The sequence below is a fragment of the Mirounga angustirostris genome, unplaced genomic scaffold, assembly GCF_029215605.1.
Source record: "Mirounga angustirostris isolate CCGP_5_RB_7025 unplaced genomic scaffold, mMirAng1.0.hap1 SCAF_7, whole genome shotgun sequence".
Lineage (NCBI taxonomy): Eukaryota > Metazoa > Chordata > Mammalia > Carnivora > Phocidae > Mirounga > Mirounga angustirostris.
The window spans coordinates 103,699,408-103,718,468 of NW_026991715.1; the positions used below are offsets into that span (position 1 = coordinate 103,699,408).

General features: G+C 43.3%; 1 protein-coding gene across 1 annotated transcript in view; it reads left to right on the forward strand.

The window, feature by feature from the left end:
* ATP10B (ATPase phospholipid transporting 10B (putative)) overlaps positions 1–19,061 on the forward strand; it is a 113,609-nt gene that overhangs the window by 30,560 nt on the left and 63,988 nt on the right. Inside the window, exons 4-8 of the mRNA XM_045887531.1 lie at positions 6,072–6,157; positions 9,131–9,237; positions 12,679–12,810; positions 16,335–16,462; positions 18,056–18,308. Of these exons, the coding sequence (XP_045743487.1) occupies positions 6,072–6,157; positions 9,131–9,237; positions 12,679–12,810; positions 16,335–16,462; positions 18,056–18,308 (706 nt within the window). The remainder of the gene's footprint in view (positions 1–6,071; positions 6,158–9,130; positions 9,238–12,678; positions 12,811–16,334; positions 16,463–18,055; positions 18,309–19,061) is intronic.

Consider the following 19,061-nt stretch of genomic DNA (forward strand, 5'->3'; position numbering starts at 1 on the left):
TCAGCCTCTTTGCTAAACCGTGGCCTTTCCAGTGGCCCTCGGAGGATGCAGCTTGTTGATTCTGGGCCCTAAGTCAGTGAGGATGCCTTAACCCCGGAGAGTCATGACACCCTAGCACTTGGCCCACTTTCCTTAGCTTTTACAGATACTGCCATTGATGTACCTGGGCTAAACTGGGAATTTTTAGTTGTTTTATCACTGCAATAAATGATTTGTGTCAAAAACCTCTCCCTTCTTTCCAATTCTCTCTTACTTCCCCCATGGCTCATATATTATGGATATTCAATAAATGTTTGATTGATGAATGGATTTTACTGAATGAATTAATGAATGAGTGAATGGGAGACTAGTTTGGCCCATGTTGGAATGTTAGGATCTAGGTCTTTGGCTACTTTTTTTTTTTTTTTAAATTTGAGCCAAAGAATTTCCTTATAGGAAGCAGTCTTATTCCCATGAATCAAAGTTAAGATTTGTCACTGGGGCTTTTCCTAATTGTTTTGGGCAGTCTTTACAGAGAGGTCTTACTTCATCTCCTCATCCGTCATCTTTCAATATATATGTTCCTCACATCACCCTCTCCAGAACTAACCTTCTCTCAACAAATCTTGGTGGTGTGCCTCTTGCCACAAGGCATTACGGGAGATGCCCCAGAGGAAGCTGGCAGTTGCATAGAGGAAACACAGATTCATAAGTGTTAATGGAGGCATAAGCAATGTGGTGTGGAAGCACGTAAAAAGGACAAATTCTCATTGGTTGGGGTGAAACAGTCTCCGGAGATTTGGGTGGGCTTCATAGAGGAGGCAAAAAAAAACCTCTTAAATGCTTAAAAAATTTAAAAATATATATATACTTATATATATATTTTTTATATGTATATGTATATTTATACACACACACATACACACACAGTAAAATCCTCAAAAGAATGTCCCAGTCTAGGTAGTGTCTTAACCTTTACCCTTCAAAGTTACCCTGCTTTAAAATGCAAATACAGGGCGCCTGGGTGGCTCAGTTGGTTAAGCGACTGCCTTCGGCTCAGGTCATGATCCTGGAGTCCCGGGATCGAGTCCCGCATCGGCTCCCTGCTCAGCAGGGGGTCTGCTTCTCCCTCTGACTTTCCTCCTTCTCATGCTCTCTGTCTCTCATTCTCTCTCTCTCAAATAAATAAATAAATAAAATCTTAAAAAAAAAATGCAAATACACTTGGAAAACATAACACATTGCATTGCTTATTAGTTGTGGTATTTTCTAAATATTTTCTACTAGATTTTAGGCAATGAATTCATTTCTTTTCATTATCAATCCCCTTTTATTTTTAACCTTAGCATGGTACATATGTTGTAAGGAAACCTCACCATGCTTATACAATAGTTTCTATAGTATATGTAGGACAGAGTGATATATGCAGATTTCTCATCATTCAAGTCATTAGGAACCCCCAGTCATAAAATCTGACCTTTTTTTCCAATTGAAGAGGGAAAAAAAAGAGAAAAGAAAAAAAAAATCCTATCATGTCCTCTCCTGATGGACAGATAGGATAGAGTGTGTTCTCAGTCTGGGCAACTTTATATCTCCTTAGCCTGGACGTGGTCCTAGAGCAATGCTCAGTTCTACCCCAGGAAATATTTGGGAATGTCTGTAAACATTTTTGGTCATCACATCTGGCAGAAAGAGAGGGTGCCACTAGTATCAAGTTGGTGAAGGCCAGGAGTGCTGCCAAGCATCAGAGAATTATCCAGCCCCGAATGTCAATAGGGCCAAACAACTGGGATACCCTGGTCTAGAAATGCCTTGACTGCCTACCTACTAGATGTGTATGTAGGTACCAGAAGAAAGGATGAGAGGGAGCCCGTGACTATAAGAAACACCTTTCATAAAACATAAAAGTCTTTTAGAAACAATCAGATAAAAACATTTAATGGAGGCAAGTCAAAGTTCAGCATGACAATATGATGTAGTTTAGATTTTTTATCTTCCTTGTTTGACCCACATTGAGAAGGGTGATGGTGATCGTGATAACAATAATAATGATGATTTCTAGGCACCGGGGCTTGCTTATTTTTTTTACTAAGATATAATTGACTTATAACATTATATTAGTTTTAGGTATATAACATAATACTTTGATATTTGTATATATTGTGAAATCACAATAAGTCTAGTTAACATCCATCACCTCACAGTTAGTTTTTTTTTTTGTGATGAGAACTTTTAAGTTCTCTCTTAACAACTTTCAAATATACAATGCAATATTATTAACTATAGTCATCTTGCTGTACCTTGCACTGCATGACTTACTTATTTTTTAACTGGAAGTTTGTACCTTTTGACCCTCTTTACCCATTCCACCCACCCCCACCTCTGGCAACCACCAATCCATTCTCTGTATTTATGAGCTCAGTTTTTTGGGGTTTGTTTTTTAATTCCACATATATAAATTTATTTATTATATCAAGTACTTAGATTATGGAAAGTGGAAAAAGAACACAGGAAAGGAAATGGAGCCAAGGGGAGATCTTTTTTTTAATTATTTTAATTCAATTAATTAACATACAATGTATTATTGGTTTCAGAGGTATAAGTCTGTGATTCATCAGTCTTATATAATACCCAGTGCTCATTACATTACATGCCCTCCTTAATGTCCATCCCTCAGTTACCTCATCCCTCCACCCCCCTCCGAAGGGGAGATCTTAAACACGAATCTTTCCTTTGTGCATCAAAATAACACCATTGTTTAAGAGAGCAAAGTGTATGGCATCAGAAGTCCCACAGTTAAATCCTACCTTCTCACTTTGCTAGCTGTAGGTCTTTGGGATCTCCTTAACCTTAGTTCCTTCACTTGTAGCATAGAGATAATAATAGTCTCTGCCTAGGGAGCCTGGGTGGCTCAGTCAGTTAAGCCTCTGCCTTCAGCTCAGGTCATGATCCCAGGGTCCTGGGATCGAGCCCCATATTGGGCTCCCTGCTCAGCGGGGAACCTGCTTCTCCCTCTCCCTCTACCGCTCCCCCTGCTTGTGCTCTCTTGCCCTCTGTCAAATAAATAAAATCTTTAAAAAATAATAATAGTCCCTTGCCTGATAGAGTTATTATGTGATTTAAAGGAAATAGCATGTATAAAATATTTAGTTGGTTCTTAGCACATAACAAGCATTCAGTAAGTGCTGAAGCAATAATAATAAAAAACAGGAGGACAGAGAGGATTAAATGTATTGATGATGGTAACAATGATGACCATGGCAACAACGATGATGATAATTGGCTTTGGATTCCAATGATGTGAACCGCAGTCATGGGGGTTACTTACCAATCCTGAGACAATTGCTTTACTTCAGTCTCTATTTGCCCATCTGTCAAAATCTCCTACAGTTACTGTGAGAACTTAATGACAGGTGCCTGGCACATAGTAAGTGTTCTAGGGAGGTGGGTCTGGCCTGAAGAGCCGCAGAGACACGCACACTCCTCTCTGGGAAGGGGCTATCTTTTCCTGGACCTTGAGGGCTCCCCAGGCCTTTTTGCTTATTAGTGGGGCTTTCTTCGGTAAAGGGCTGAGTCAGAAAGAAATGTTTAGGTGGGCTTTGTCTACAAGCTATGAAAATCTGTGCTGTAATGAATCAGAAGGGTCTCAGAAACTCCTGAATGAGGCTAAAATAAGGACCTTGTAGAGTTTGGCGGTTCCCCCCATGCCCTCCTGTCCTTGGGCTCTCCTAGCAGCTCCCTGGAGTGACTACAGTAAGTCCTTCAAAGCAAGCAATCCTGAGAGCTTATCTTTGAAGATAGCAAGACCCACATACCCCTCTTTACAGCCCATTTTGGGGAGGGAAGTAAGGAGCCCAGGGGACAGGTAGCTAGAAAGGGTGAGTTCACCTCCTCAGGAAAAGAGGGAGATGGACAGAGGACCCAAGGCCAGTGCCCAGAAGAAAATGAGAACAAGGGACACTTGAGGAAGAAGGTCACTGGGAAGCCCCAGCGCAGGGACAAGAGAGGCCAACCTCACATTGCCAGCATCTGCGGGGTATGATTCAACAGACGCCCAGCACTCGCTGCAGCAGGATCATTAGCTCTGAGACCCGCTGCCACTCATATCTGAAATGAGTTTGGATTTAGAAAGCCTGCAATGAGCCGAGTGATATGGATCAGAGTGAAGCACACGGCTTAATCAGGGGCATGAAAGCAGCTGACAAATTACAATGTGATTTGTCATCATCTCAGGACTCGGCAAGTGTTTGTCCCTGAAAGAATCGATACCTGGAGAGAAAAGGGCCATATTTTTAGAAACTCCTGGATGGGTAATTTACTTCAAGTGAGTGGAGAGTTTATTTATGTTGGCGCCCCCACAGATCCAATGGACAGTATATTTATACGAAGCCAGAATGCTATCATTTTTTCTAATCAATTTGCCCCTTTGAACAGCTGTACCTTGAAACTTTCAGCAATAAATTCAGTCCCCATTCAAAAGCTCTACCCAGGAAACCATTTCTCACCCCACCTTTAGCATTCCTTCCTTCTACTGCATAGCATGTTACATCTGCTAAAACTTTCCACACGGATTCTGTCCACTGGGGCACAAATGAGATAGACAGGAAAAGTGGAGTTAGCCCCATTCTACAGATGGGAGACTGAGGCTCAAAAGGTAAGAGGAGCATTAACCCATGTGGGAAGATCTCCCCCACCTCCATTTGTGCCCCTCCCCCATTGGACTGTAAGATTTTATACACCTAGATACCTAACAAAAGAGAAATCATGGAGAAAAAGTCAAGCATGTGTCTGAAGTACTTTGCTACAGGAATGTTCGCTGGGGGGCAGCCTGCTGTTCAAGTAAAGGACAGGGGACCCTCTAGTCACACTTGGATTCAAATCCCAGTCCTGCGGTGGCCATGGGTAGCCTGCCTACCCTTCTGAGCCATGGTTTTTCCATCCCTAAAGAGGGGATAATTAGTATTTCTACTTCATAGAATAATTGTTAGCTTAAAAGTAAATAATATATGTGAAGTTGTCATCTCAGCATCTGGCAGAAACGAATACAATATATGCTGTTTATTGTGTTTTATTAGCTACAATTTCCACAGCATGTTCATAATAGAAAAACAAATTGAGATGATATAAATGTGCCATAGTGAAATGGTGAAATGAATATGGTGGTATTCATATAACAGGTTTCTATAATAAACAGGTTTCACTCATGCATAAAAATTTTACATGTAGGGGCGCCTGGGTGGCTCAGTTGGTTAAGCGACTGCCTTCGGCTCAGGTCATGATCCTGGAGTCCTGGGATCGAGTCCCGCATCGGGCTCCCTGCTCGGCAGGGAGTCTGCTTCTCCCTCTGACCCTCCTCCCTCTCATGCTCTCTGTCTCTCGTTCTCTCTGTCTCAAATAAATAAATAAAATTAAAAAAAAAAAATTTTACATGTAAAAATTTCCGATTTATATGAACACCACCTCATTTTTTGAAATGCATAATGTATGTGTACCCATACATACATGTAGGTGTTTATATATTTTTAATTATATATATATTTTTAAACCCTACAAGTATTATATACACAAGAATATTCTGATTATCTCTAGGTTGTGTGATTTGTAACCTCTTTTTGATTATGTCTGTGCTGCCCAATGTGGTAGCCACTTGCCACATGTAGCTATTTAAGTTTAAATAAAATTAAATAAAATTTAAAAGTCAGTTTCTTGGCCATACTTCCACATTTCAATAGCCACAGGTGATGAGGAGCTTCCGTATTGGACATGCAGACTTAGAACACTTCCATCGTTGCTGTAGGTTCTGTTGGATGGCGCTGGTCTGGAAACTCAAACCCAGACCTGCCAGAGAACTGTTGGCCAGGCAGGGGGCTCCCTCTGCCGTGCCTCCAACTTTCCAGCATTTTCAGTGCATCTGCTTCCTCCTTCTTAATGAGGATTTCACTTTTCTTCTAACATTTTAGAACTATCACGATGTGACAAAGCAGGGATTGCCTTAGTTGTGATGGTTCTAACAGTTATTGGCTCTCCTAGTGATCCTATTAAAACTAGATCCCTCTGACTTAATGACTTCTGGGTGTTTCTCTCCCTCACAGGATGTACAGTTCGAACCCGAACATTTCTGCAACACCATCGTGTGTGAGAAACCCAACAACCACCTCAACAAATTTAAAGGTTATATGTAAGTATCTAATGCCCCTGTGCTGCTGGTAGCTATTTTCCCTTGTAGCTAGAACACATCTTTTCTTGAAACGACCAAAGAGATAAGTGTCCGGGTCTTGAGGATGTAAAGAAATGCTAAAGAAATCTAATGACATTGGGAAACTTTTCTTATTTTATTTATTTATTTATTTTTGGCACCAGAGGGGCAGTTAATTATCTTGCAGGCTTAAATTTACTAATTCTTTTTAAACTTCTGGTGAAATAACATCAAAATCGTGACCACACTCTGTTTTTTGTTTTTTTGTTTTGTTTTGTTTTGTTTTTAACCTTTTTTTTTTTTTAAGATTTTATTTATTTATTTGAGAGAGAGAGAATGAGAGAGAAAGCACATGAGAGGGGGGAGGGTCAAAGGGAGAAGCAGACTCCCTGCCGAGCAGGGAGCCCAATGCGGGACTCGATCCAGGGACTCCAGGATCATGACCTGAGCTGAAGGCAGTCGCTTAACCAACTGAGCCACCCAGGCGCCCTCGTGACCACACTCTGATTCAGGAAAGGCAAGATTTCACTGATGTCAGTGTTCTAAAAGAGCTTGTATTGCATTGCAGGTAAGAACAGGGACTTCTGAGTTTGACAGACTTGGGTTTGAAATCAGGTTTTATCACTTACGAGCTGTGTGACTTTGAGTAAATTCATTAACCTCTCTGGGCCTTGGTTGTCATATCTGTAAAACAAAGCTTATAAGGTCTACATCATAGGACTTGTGTGTTCTACGAATTTGGTAGTTTATCAGATGCAGAGCCCACAGCACAGCAACTGGCACAGAGTAAACGGTCGATGGTGGATGTGCTCTAGTCATCAGTGTTGTTCTTATGCCTCAACTTTAGTTTGGCCTGGGAATTTGACTGTAATTCTGCTCCCACATCAGACTACTGGTCTTAATGCAAAGACAGACCAAAAAGGAGCGATGGTAACGATGAGAGTACATGCCCTCATACAGTGCTTTCACAGTTTCTAGAGTACTTGCACGGAACATCATCTCTTTCACTCTGTACAACCACCCAGAGAAGTGACTATTATGATCCCCATTTTCCAGATAGGGATGATCTAAGACTTTCAGATATACCCAAAGGCACACAATAGGTACCAGCCAATAGCAGGACTTGAATCCAGGTCTTCCCACTGGAGCCCCAGTACGTTTTTGCATTGTTGTGCAGAACAGAGCTCAGCTTGGTAAGGTGACCTGTCGACCAGTCGGGTCTGGAATGAGGCTTAAGTAGTCTTCTTGGAAGGCAGATGTCTGTGCTTTCTCTCCACCCACATTTTTCTCACGCCTGTATTGTGAGGAACAATATGAGAGGGGAAAGGATGAGAACAATACGAGATAAATAGTGGCTTTTAAACACAAATATTTTTAAATGCACAGACAGCACAGATGGAGACAGGCAGAGAAGGGCCTGAGCTCCTAGCAAAGAGGAGGATTCGTTGCAGGCATCTGTTCAGGTAGAATTTGCCACCTGCCCCAGCAAAGAGGCCATCCCTTGTGCCCGACATTTGGTTCATCCCAAGTCAGCTGTCAGACATTTTCTTGTTAGAGTCAGAAGAATTGCAAATGGAAAGGACTCTGATTCATTGCAAGTTAATGAGGCATTACTTTGGGAAGCCTAGTGTTGTGAAAACTGCATGACACAGCTGCTGTCTGTGGCCTGGGTCTCCGAGTCCTAGGATGTCCCATGTATTAGGTGTGCGGCCTTAGAAAACTCTCCTCTCTGGGTTAGTGACACTAACCTCACCCTCTCTGGGCTTCATCTTTTTCACGAGAAGGATAATCACCCTTCTGACTTCCCGGAAGTATGAAGAATCAAAGAAAATGATAGAAGCAAACTTAGTTTATAACCACAGTAAGGAATAATTGGTATGAAAAGGCATATTGAGCGGCAGTATAGCACTCTGGAGCCAGACTTTGTGGACTCGAATCCCCATTCTGCCATTTACTAGCTCTATGAACTTGCCTCAGTTTCCCAGTCTATAAAGTGGGTATGGTAACATAACCTATCTTCCAAAGTTGTCATGATGATTAACTCAGTCAGTAAATGGAAAACAATTATAATCAGACCTAGAAAAATGAAGTATTGAAGAACTAAAAAGAGAAAAGCCCTAAGGGTTCAGATTGTTATTCTTTTTGTTCTCCCTAATGCTTTGGGGGAAGTTATATTTGAATTTAAATGTCTCAAATATCCCAAAGGAAGGTTATCAGGATGGAGTAAGGGTCAGACCCCAGGTAATAACTGGTGTTGGCTGACCTCAGAAGTTTCTGGTGTGAGGTGGAAAACTGCAATGCCCTGAGGCTAGAACAAGGAAAAAACGCTCGGCTTTCAGGAGCTGCCTCCCACGTGTGGCACAGAGGGCTGCTGTCCGCCTCCTGTGAGGTCTGTTTATCTCACGAGGGACGGAGCAAGAGGAGGGTGGTACAGGAGAGAGGCAAGTGAGAGATGTAATTCCCTACAAGAGGAGCCTTGTCATCCACAGTGTGAGGGGGGCACTGTCTGGTGGCTTCGGCGGACTTGCGCAGTCAGACTCTGCAGTCTGGTCCCAGCAACCAGGTGAGAGTGAGCATGGGAACGCTGCCTGAGGGAACACAGCACCGCCTTTGTAGGGCCAGAAGCCAGTTCCCACGCACTAAACCATTCTGAGTGAGAAAACTGAAGCCAACGCTTTTTCAGCAGAGCTCTGACTTTGAGGTGCATAAATGATGATTTCCGTAGGGATGGATAATTCCCCTTTAATGGTCCAGCCCACACACACAAGCCTCCCAGGAGCAATGAAGGTTGTACTTGAACCCGGAGACCAGATGCCGAGTTAATAAGACCCATTGCTCTTCTGATAAAGAGGGAGGAGAGGGATCATGTCCACTCATCACTTCTAATTCTGTGACACTACCCAGTGATAGCATGAAATGACCACCAAACCACTCCCGGTATTTCTTCATCCCCAGGGAGCATCCTGACCAGACGAGGACTGGCTTTGGCAGTGAGAGTCTTCTGCTTCGAGGCTGCACCATCAGAAACACTGAGGTGGCTGTTGGCATCGTCATCTATGCAGGTGACTGACTTATGTTGTGCCTTCCCCTTATCCTTCCTCCCCCAGCCCCTCCAGATCCACCTTCAGTCAGTGGGAATCCACAACAGTTCTGAGGGGTACAAGGAACTTCCTATTTCTTAGCTAAGCAAAGTGAGAATCATAGCAGCTTACTTGGTTCACAAGAGATGTACTTAGACTCCAAGCTAACATCAGTCATATGAACAAAAGAGGGATTCATGCTCATTCACCTCTGATGGTTTTGTGACACCAATCAAAGGCAGGATGAAGAGTGCTTTCTTGAGCCTGAGGAATAATCTCACCAAACCTAACAACTCCACCTTTTTGTGAAAATTGTGCCTCCATTTCCTCATCTATGCAAATGGGAAGAACATTTGGCTCTGCCTCATAGCGCACTCATGAGGATCAAATGACCCAGCACGTGAAACAAATTATGTCTAACACAGTGAGCACTCAGTGGGTTTTAGTTATTGCTTCTGCAGTTATGTGTGTATTATTTATTCATTTTGCTCTAACTCTGCTTTCCACTTTGACTTTGCTTTCTGATGAAAAAAAAAAAAAAAAGCAGCACTTCTCACAATGAATCTGAAGTCTTAGAGGACCGTCTTGGGACTGCTATCTATCCAGTACTTAGCGCCCAGCACTCGGTTGGTGCTCAGTAAATTTCAGCTGTTACATCAACAACTGCAGACTTCTTCCTCTGTAGAGAAAACACAGTCTCCCTGGAGTGTCTACCTTTAGTGGAAGACCCTAGATTATGTTTTCCTGTGTCTCCCACTCACTAGGACATCTTGAAATATTTTGCTTGTTTGTTATTTTTCTTTGATTTGAGTTGTTTGGGAATTCATAGAACCCCACTTTTGATGGACATGGCAGAGCATTTAAACATCAGTCTACCCGAAGATTCACTTTCTGGAACTGTCAAAGAAAAACAGATTTTTAAAAAAATAATGTCCCGGTCTAGCTAGCTTTCCCTAACTTGGTGGAGGGGGATTGTGTTCATCAGTTCAGGTGACTCTTTCCAAGGGTCTTTGGCAATGGAGTTCAATGCCATCTGATAGACCTACTAAAGATAAACTCTGAAGCAATCCCCACCTCACCAAAAAATCCCACATGGGCTTGGAGTTTGCTTCTCTGCCTGATCAGAAGCAAATTTCTGAGTGAGTGATGAGCATGATAAATGAGGCGACAAATTTGGGAGAGAGTGAATCATGACTCTGAGGAGTCAGGTTGCCTGGGGTTGAAATCTACTGGCTGGCTACATGTTCCTGAGTATGTTGGTTAAGCTTTCAACACAAGGGGACTAACAGTTCTCACCTTGTAGGGTTATAAGGGTCAAATGAGATTGTCTGTGAAAGGGGCTTAACACAGTGTCTGGCACATATTAGGTCTCAAAAAGTGTGTACAAAAATGGTACTGATTGTTTTAGTATAGTTATCTAGAGCAAGGGGTTCTCAACCTTGGCACTATTGATATTTTGTTTTAGATTGTTTTTTGTGGTTGGGGGCTGCCTGTAGAATGTTTAGCAGCATCCCTGACCTCAAGATGCCATTAAGATGTGACAACTCAAAATTTCTCAACACATTGCCAGATGTCCCCTGGGGAGTAAAATCACCCCTGGTTGGAAGCAACTGACCTAGAGTCATATTCTCTTCTCTGATAATATGGATAAACAAAATAGGAGCACCTCAGAGTCAAAGACCCAAAAAGACCAAAGTGAGCCTCCCAGAAGGAAGAGATCCAACATAAAGGTGTGTGCTCCTCACAGCAAACATCTATTGAGCCCCTAACGTGTATAAGGAAGTAATTTAAGTACTGTGTGTATATTAATTCACTCTCCTGCCCCAAACACACATACACAACTGTTATCTCTCATTCTCCAGATGAGGAATTGAGGTACAAAGGGATTAATTCACCCAAGGTCATTTGTCTCCTGAGATTAATTCCTTGTAACCCAATGTCAAGTCTCTACAGAGATAAGCTCTGACTCTAGAGACCAAATTCCAACCATCACACCATACTGCCTTCCCTGTGAGCCCACCATTTACCAAAAACAGGGATGTCAGAAGGTGAGGAGCAGGTGGAAAAAGAGGGAGGTCTGAGGACCCCTGACATGAGGTGAGCCTGAAGCAGGTGGGAAGGCCACAGTGCTGATGAACGCAGTCAGTCTGTGCTCATTGCTGTGGAAACCCCCCTCACAACTACAGCAACTTGAGTCTGATTAATAAGCCCAGAGTTTGCTCACTCCTGCTGTTTTGTTGCCACTTTAAATCCACAAGGCAACCAACTAAAGAGAATTAAAGCCATTCACGGCTGGTGCTGATATATTGGTTTTCTTTAATTTTGCACAGCAAATATGTGGTGTTTTTTTTTTTAATTTGCTGAGGAATACAGCATGGTGTTTAAGTTTAGCAGCCCCAAAGGACAGGCTCTGTCTAAAGACAAAATCTCAGCTTGGCTCTCAGCTCTTAGCTGTATGGCCTGGGTACCATGAATTGGTAGAAGGAGAAAGAATAGGAATCAGAATCCTGGGCTCTCAGTATGGCTCTTTCCTCTGGGCAGGTCCCTTCTACTCTTTGGTCCCCGGTCTCCAACTGGAACAAGGGTGACTGGATGACATTGGTAGTTTTCAAATTTTGTTGTCCTCTCTTTGAACAAAATTTTATGCAGAACTCCAAGATAAGTGTAAAGTGGCTCAAGGCTAATACTGGGATGGAGGCCTTTGGCCCCTACCACTCTTTTACAAGCAACACCAACACCTTAGGCAAAGAAACAAGAATGAAAACTACTGGCCTCAGGCACTGTCCTGACACAGGGCCTTGGCACGTACTGTTCCCCAAGCCCAAAACCATGTTCTCCCAACTCTTTTCTCTACCTTTTGATGTCCCTTTTATGTCACCTCCTCTGAGAAGCCTTCCCTGACCATGTTCTCTACCACCATCTCTTATTTATCAGCCCATTGTTTATTTCATGGGACTTATTACTAACTGTAATTATTTATTTACTTCTTGAATATTTTCACCAAAATGTGAGTCATCTGTCTCATCCTTGTATCCTACCATTAGCCCATAACAGTGCCTTTGTGCAAATTAGAAAAAAAAGCCCCTCCTCCAGACAGCTTACTATCATTTGCAGAAATTTATCATGTTAAACCTATAAATCTACAACAACTACAGAATGAAGGGTGTTTCTTGAGTTGTGCAGTGTACAACCTGTGCTGAGTAGCTGAGTGTCTGGTGTGGAGGTGATGCTCAGTAAACACATGGTGACAAATTGTGGGAGGCCTCTACAGCTGTTCTCAGCAGTCTCCCTGAGGCATGAAAGATTTAGGTTAGAGGAAGAAGCCTCTCTTCTACTGTAAGCTCCTGTGAGAAGAGCTAAGGATATGATCCAGGCCAGAGGAAAACAGATGCTAAAGACTTACTACCTCATTTTCTCTCAAAGGCCACGAGACAAAAGCCATGCTGAACAACAGCGGCCCACGGTACAAACGCAGCAAGATTGAGCGGCGCATGAACACAGACATCTTCTTCTGCATTGGGCTCCTCTTCCTCATGTGCCTCATTGGAGCTGTAGGTATGGAATGTTCTGGAAAGAACAAAACCACTGTAAACTTCTGTTTCTTTGGGCAAGTTGTTTCAGCTCTCTGGGTCTCAATTTCCTCATCTATAAAATAGAGTTAATAAAAAATAAATCCCACTCTGTATTTTAATAGTATATCAATCAAATAAAAATGCTTGTGGGGGCACCTGGCTGGCTCAGTTGTAGAGCGTGCGACTCTTGAGCTCAGGATCCTGAGTTCTAGCCCCACGTTGGGGGCGGAGATTACTTTTTAAAAAATGCTTATGAAAACCTACTGAAAGTATTATGTACTCTAAGTATTAGGAATATCATCTATCATTTATTTCTCCAAGAAATACTTACTGAACCCAGGCACTCTCTTAGCATAAGAAAATAAAAAGATGAATTAGTCTGAGGACTGTTCCTTAAAAAGCTCATCGTTTAGCAGGAAGAAGTCCAACACATGAACAGAATTGATAGAATCTGTCCTACACAGTAAGGGCTGCATGCAAGTACTGCCTCAGTTTTCTATTGTTGCTATAAAAAGACAACACAAATTTAGCAGTTTAAGACAATACTCATTTATTCTGTTATAGCGCTGGAGGTCAGATGTCCAAAATTAATTCCACTGGATTAGTTCAAGGGTCAGCAGGGCTCAGTCCTTCTGGAGGCTTTGAGGGGAGACTGTCCCTTGTCTTTTTGAGCTTCTAGTGACTCCTTCCTCTTTCTTCAAAGTGCATTACTCCAATCTCTGCTCACACTTCCTTTTCCTTTTTCTGTAGTAGTATCTCCCTATGCCTCATTTTTATAAGGACATTTATAACTACATCATTGGGCCCACCTGGATAATCAAGGATACTCTTCCCCATCTCAAGACCCTTAACTTAAATCACATTCTCAAAGCCCCTTTTGCCATGTAAGATAGCATATTGATGGGGCCAAGGAACTAGGGTGCGAACATTGGAGGAGGTCATTATTCACCCTAATATTAGTAATATGAGAGCATCAGGGGAGGAAGTCTTCCTTGAAGAGGTACATGGAGCTGATCCCTGAATACAGTTGTCATTCACCACAGGAGGTAGATGCCAGAGGCAGAATGAGGCAGCTGTGAAAAGAGAGAGATCATTCTTAGCCCTGGGAACAGCACAAGCAAAGCGCAGTGGTAGGAAGAATAATTTTATGCAACGGAGCATTTGGCTCTTTGGTGTGGCAAGAGCAAAGCCTAGCATGGAGACCTGATTAGAACCAGGCTGCAGCCATGTTCTATAACTGCTGAGTGTGGAAAGCTGCAGGAGGTATAGACACAAATAATCTGAGCCATTTAAGTTGATTCTCAGAGTATAGGCAAAGAGGGACACTTCCTCTTATCTACTTTCTCTAAGGATGGTCCTCAGGACCTTAAAGGAGACCCCAAAAAGAACCAGGGACAAACAAGAGGAAAAATTAATGTGCTAAGTCCGGAACCCCCTGCTGACCCCAAACCAGTGGGCGACAATGGTGTTTACTCTTTACTTGCCTTGGTCAGAAATTGTGCCCATCACTGTTCTTGGAAGATTGTGTCTGAAAAAATAAGACCTCTTGGGCCCAGGGAGATTTTGTGTGCCACCATGGTGAAGACAGTGGGATTTAGTTTTGTGAGTAGCCTGAGGTTTTTAAGCAAGCTTCCCAGATGTGTCTAATGGCACTCCAGGTGAGGGTGGCCTGCAGCTGGGAGGAGAACACCCAGAGGGCCAGTGAAGTAGGGGAATAACACAATCCGTGTGGGGCTACCTGCATACCTCAGAGACACTGCAGGAACTATTGCCTCTGCTTCAGAACAGGTTTTTCAGGGAATATCACAGCTGGAAAGGACATTTGAGATCATCTCACTATGTCTCTAGAGAAAGGAAGTTAATGATTAAAAGGTCACACAGTGAGATAGGGAAACCACAATCTGCTTGGCAGATTGCCCAAAATAATAAATAAATTGAGACAGGAACAGGGAGGGGCAGAATTGTATGCTGTCTGAGAAACACTACTCATACACAGTGACAGGCCTCCGGTGGTGCCTAATTAAAGCACAGCCCCCGCTGTGAAAGCTTTCAAGTAGTGTCATTCAAGAGTTCTCTATCACATGCTTACTTGGACTGTGTAAAGATGATGTTTCTTTTTTCTTTGCCCAGAATGCCCTCCCCAGGCCTTTCTGATCACCTGATACCCTCCTGGTCTCCAGGACCCCTCAAGGGCTCCTCCTCCATGCAGCCTTCCCTGGTTCCCTTGAAGGCCAGAGTTATTTGCTCTATAATATTACTTTAAAATAACCTCATGTCTGTAAGTCTCCTTTCTTCTGCCGTGTATAATGGTATTGGGCCAAACTTCCTGCGCAAAGAAGCATCTTGGGGACAGGGCAGCATCTCCTGTGCTTTTTTTTTTTAAGGTTTTTTATTTATTTATTTAACAGAGAGAGAGCACAAGCAGGGGGAGCAGCAGGCAGAGGCAGAGGGAGAAGCAGGCTCCCCACTCAGCAGAGAGCCCGATGTGGGGCTCGATCCCAGGACCCTGGGATCATGACCTGAGCCAAAGGCAGCTGCTTAACCAACTGAGCCACCAAGGTGTCCCACCCCTATGCTTTTTATTCCCGGTAGTTCCTACCCTGGGGCTGAGAGCATTATTCACATTTGGTTATTCTATTTTCACTGTAACCCTACAGAGGAGGTATTATTACTAACTGATAGATGAGAAAACTGAGATTCAGAAAGCTCTGTAGCACTTCCTCTTATTAATCCTTAAGTGATGAATGTGGTTATCCCCATCTGCGGACAAGGAAATGGGGCTCAGTCTGCATTTGGATATGTTACTGTGAGTTCTCATAGCATTCCACACTCTGCATAGTACCTCTCACACTGTGTGGGATTTGTCCCTTTACATCTGGTCTCTGACTTGTTAGGGACCTCCTCAAAGACAAGAGATGAGACTGATTCCTTCCTGAATCAATAAATGTTGGATAGAGTGAGGGAGGGAGGGCAGCAGGAAAGAGTGGGTTAACAGAGATATGGGTGGATGGTGTGTGGATGGATGAACTGTGGATGGATGGATGGATGGGTGGATGGATGGATGGATGGATGGATAGATGAACTGTGAAAACATGGATGGGTAGATGGATGGATGGGTATATGCATGGGGGAAGAAGAGGGGCTAGCTTACGGGTCTGTCAAGATCCCCAGCCATGCACTTTCTGCCACACAACTGAAAAGAACTTGTGTCTCCTTTCCTCTTTCCAATCCCTATATAACAGGACTTCATCAAAATATAAGCAATCCCCATGCTAGTCTCCTCACAGTAAGACAGACTTTAATGCCATCAAGGGATTGAAATGTAGGGTATGCAAAGGACCACTTTAGATGAATATATACACACAGAACTAGGCTGTATAGAATAAGGGTGGGATCCTCCAAAGCACAGTCACTTCCAGGAGTAAATTAAGGGCTGGTAGCCCTTAATTAGACTAATATAGAATTAGGTGAGGATTCTGCTTAATCTCTGATTTTGCCCACTCTCAGGTCACTGCCTCTGGAATGGGACCTTTGAAGAACACCCTCCCTTCGATGTGCCAGATGCCAAGGGCAGCTTCCTTCCCCTTGCCCTTGGAGGCTTCTACATGTTCCTTACAATGATCATCCTGCTCCAGGTAGGAAGCCCTCCCTAGCTGGGGGCTCAAGAAGACCTGTGACCAATACCTCCACAATTTTGTGAAATAAAGAAAAAGCAGTGCTGGCCCCAAGAAAGAACTAACTGAACTAAGATGAGAAAATGGTCATTGCTTTCTTGTGAGTCTTTGAAAGTCCTCACATTCGGGGTAATGTCAGGACCAGCCCTACCTTGTGGAAGGAACCTTGCCCCCAAGATAATAGTGAAGGAAAATATTTATCAGGCTTTTCTATTTAAGAGTAAGATTATAGTAGTAATCTAAGTGTACCTGCCCCTTTGCCAGATATAATAGAACAGGTAAAATCCTAATGACCTGGGAACAGAAGAAGATAAAATAGCTCAGAGAACTAGAGAGAACTGTCAAGCCCTAAGGATTGGGAGAAAGAAACCACAGGTTAGTGTTTTAGCATCTGATAGATTGAGAGGGAAAAAACACAACTGGCCCTATAGAGGAGAAAACACAAAACACAGAGCACCTACAAGAAAGGGGCAGTAGGAATAAAAAGATGAATAAATTCTTCAGGCTCTGTAAGGAGGTACAGTCAATGAAAAGATGAGGGAAGTTGCAGTTTTGTTTTCATGAAGCTCCATTTACATTCAGTTTCTTGTATTTGAGGGTGTTTTGTTGTCCTCTTACAGGTAAACTTTTTTCAGTCCTTAGTTCATTCATTCATTTAGCAGAGTAATCTTTTTTAAATGTGAGTTGGACCATACTCTTCCTCTGCATAGAACCCTCCAATGGTTTCACATCTGTTCGAAGAGAAATCCACAGTCCTTATGGCAGTGAAAAAGGCCCTACATGATCTGGACCCTGACTTCCCCACTGGCCTCATCTCCTAGCCATCTCCTGCTCATTCATACAAGACCTGCTTACTCTTTCCCCTCAATTACCCAGCCCACTCCCACCCCAGTCTTTGCCCAGAATATTCCTCTTCCCACAGATAACTTCCTGGTTCACACCCTCATTTCTTCAGGTCTCTGCTCAAAGGTCATGGTTTATAAAAGAATCCCTTCCGGTCACCACCTTCTAACCTCTTGACTTTTCTTTTACACTGCCCGATATATATTTCTTTATTTGTTTACCGGAATGTGAGGTCTTCAAAGCCAGGTATTTGTTCTGCTTGCTGCCATCTCCAGGACCTAGCATAGGATCTGACATACAGCAAGCACTCAGAAGATATTAGGTATTGAATCAGAGACAGTAATCAACAATGGGTCTGAATACATATAAAAGTGAGCGAGAGCACTTGGTGGTATAGAGATCTGAGAGGCATCAGGAAACTCTGGACAGAGGCACTAGAGCTCCTCACCCCCTAACCACTCAGTCATTAAACAACCAATGGTGAGTGCGTACTCCTTACCAGACTTCCCTGGGTGAAGAAGGCACCTTTTTTTCAGATGCCCCTAAGAATTCCAAGGGAGGCATGAAGTCATTGACCTTTAGTTTCTCAGAGAAAGTCCATCATGTGAGCTGACCTCAGCTTTCCATTAACTGCCTTTGCTACCCATTGGTGAGAGTTCTGAGACAGGGCACTGGCCTGGTCTGACACTGTGGGAATCAATCTCCCCACAGGTGCTGATCCCAGTCTCCCTGTACGTGTCCATTGAGCTGGTGAAGCTTGGGCAAGTCTTCTTCCTGCACAATGACCTTGACCTGTATGATGAAGAGACCAATTTGTCCATTCAGTGTCGAGCCCTCAACATCACTGAGGACTTGGGTCAGATCCAGTATGTCTTCTCTGACAAGACGGGGACACTGACTGAGAACAAGATGGTCTTTCGGCGTTGCACTATCATGGGCAGCGAATATTCTCACCAAGAAAATGGTACGAGGGTTCCCAGGGGCCCTCACCACTCTTTCTAAATGAATCACCCTGCTCTCCTAAAAGAATGGTAATGAAAGACATTTTCCTGGCTCCCCACAGAGGTTTCTTGGCTCTGTGGCAGATTGCTTCCTATATCCCTGTGGGCTTCCTTTTCCTAGATCAGTTGTGTTCTTACCACCTATAAACTTTCCTTTGTTCGCAAAGGCTATCAGTGATCTCCTGTGTGGTAGCCCTCCAGTCGGTCTTTGGTGCCATTTACACACAGGGTTGTTATCTGTCGGGAATGGACTGGGGACATGTCCAAATTATGTACCAGTTATACAGCCAAGGTTTAAGAATTTTGGGGGTCACTTTACCTGATGACATGTCAGGACAGGCCTCAGTGTAGATGTATGATCAGATTCAATACATCCAGGAAAAGCCTTCCATGTTAACTGATCTTTTGGATTTTTACTGAGGCAGAGCTTTGACTTCGGAGGTATAGCTGAACAATGCCTGGACTGTCATCACACATGGACTGAAGGTGGCCTGTAAAGCTGACCTGATTTCCTCAGCAGCCCTCCACCATCACCATCACAAACACACCACACATGCTTTCTAACTGAGAGCAGAAACTCTCAAAAGAGCAGCATTCATTCTTTTGAGTGGGAGGAATGGAGAAAAAGAAAGGGGGAGAAATTATGGGTAGCCCAATCACCTTTGCCATGGTGGTAACCATTTACACGGGAGCTTCTGATCTCTTTTTAATAATAG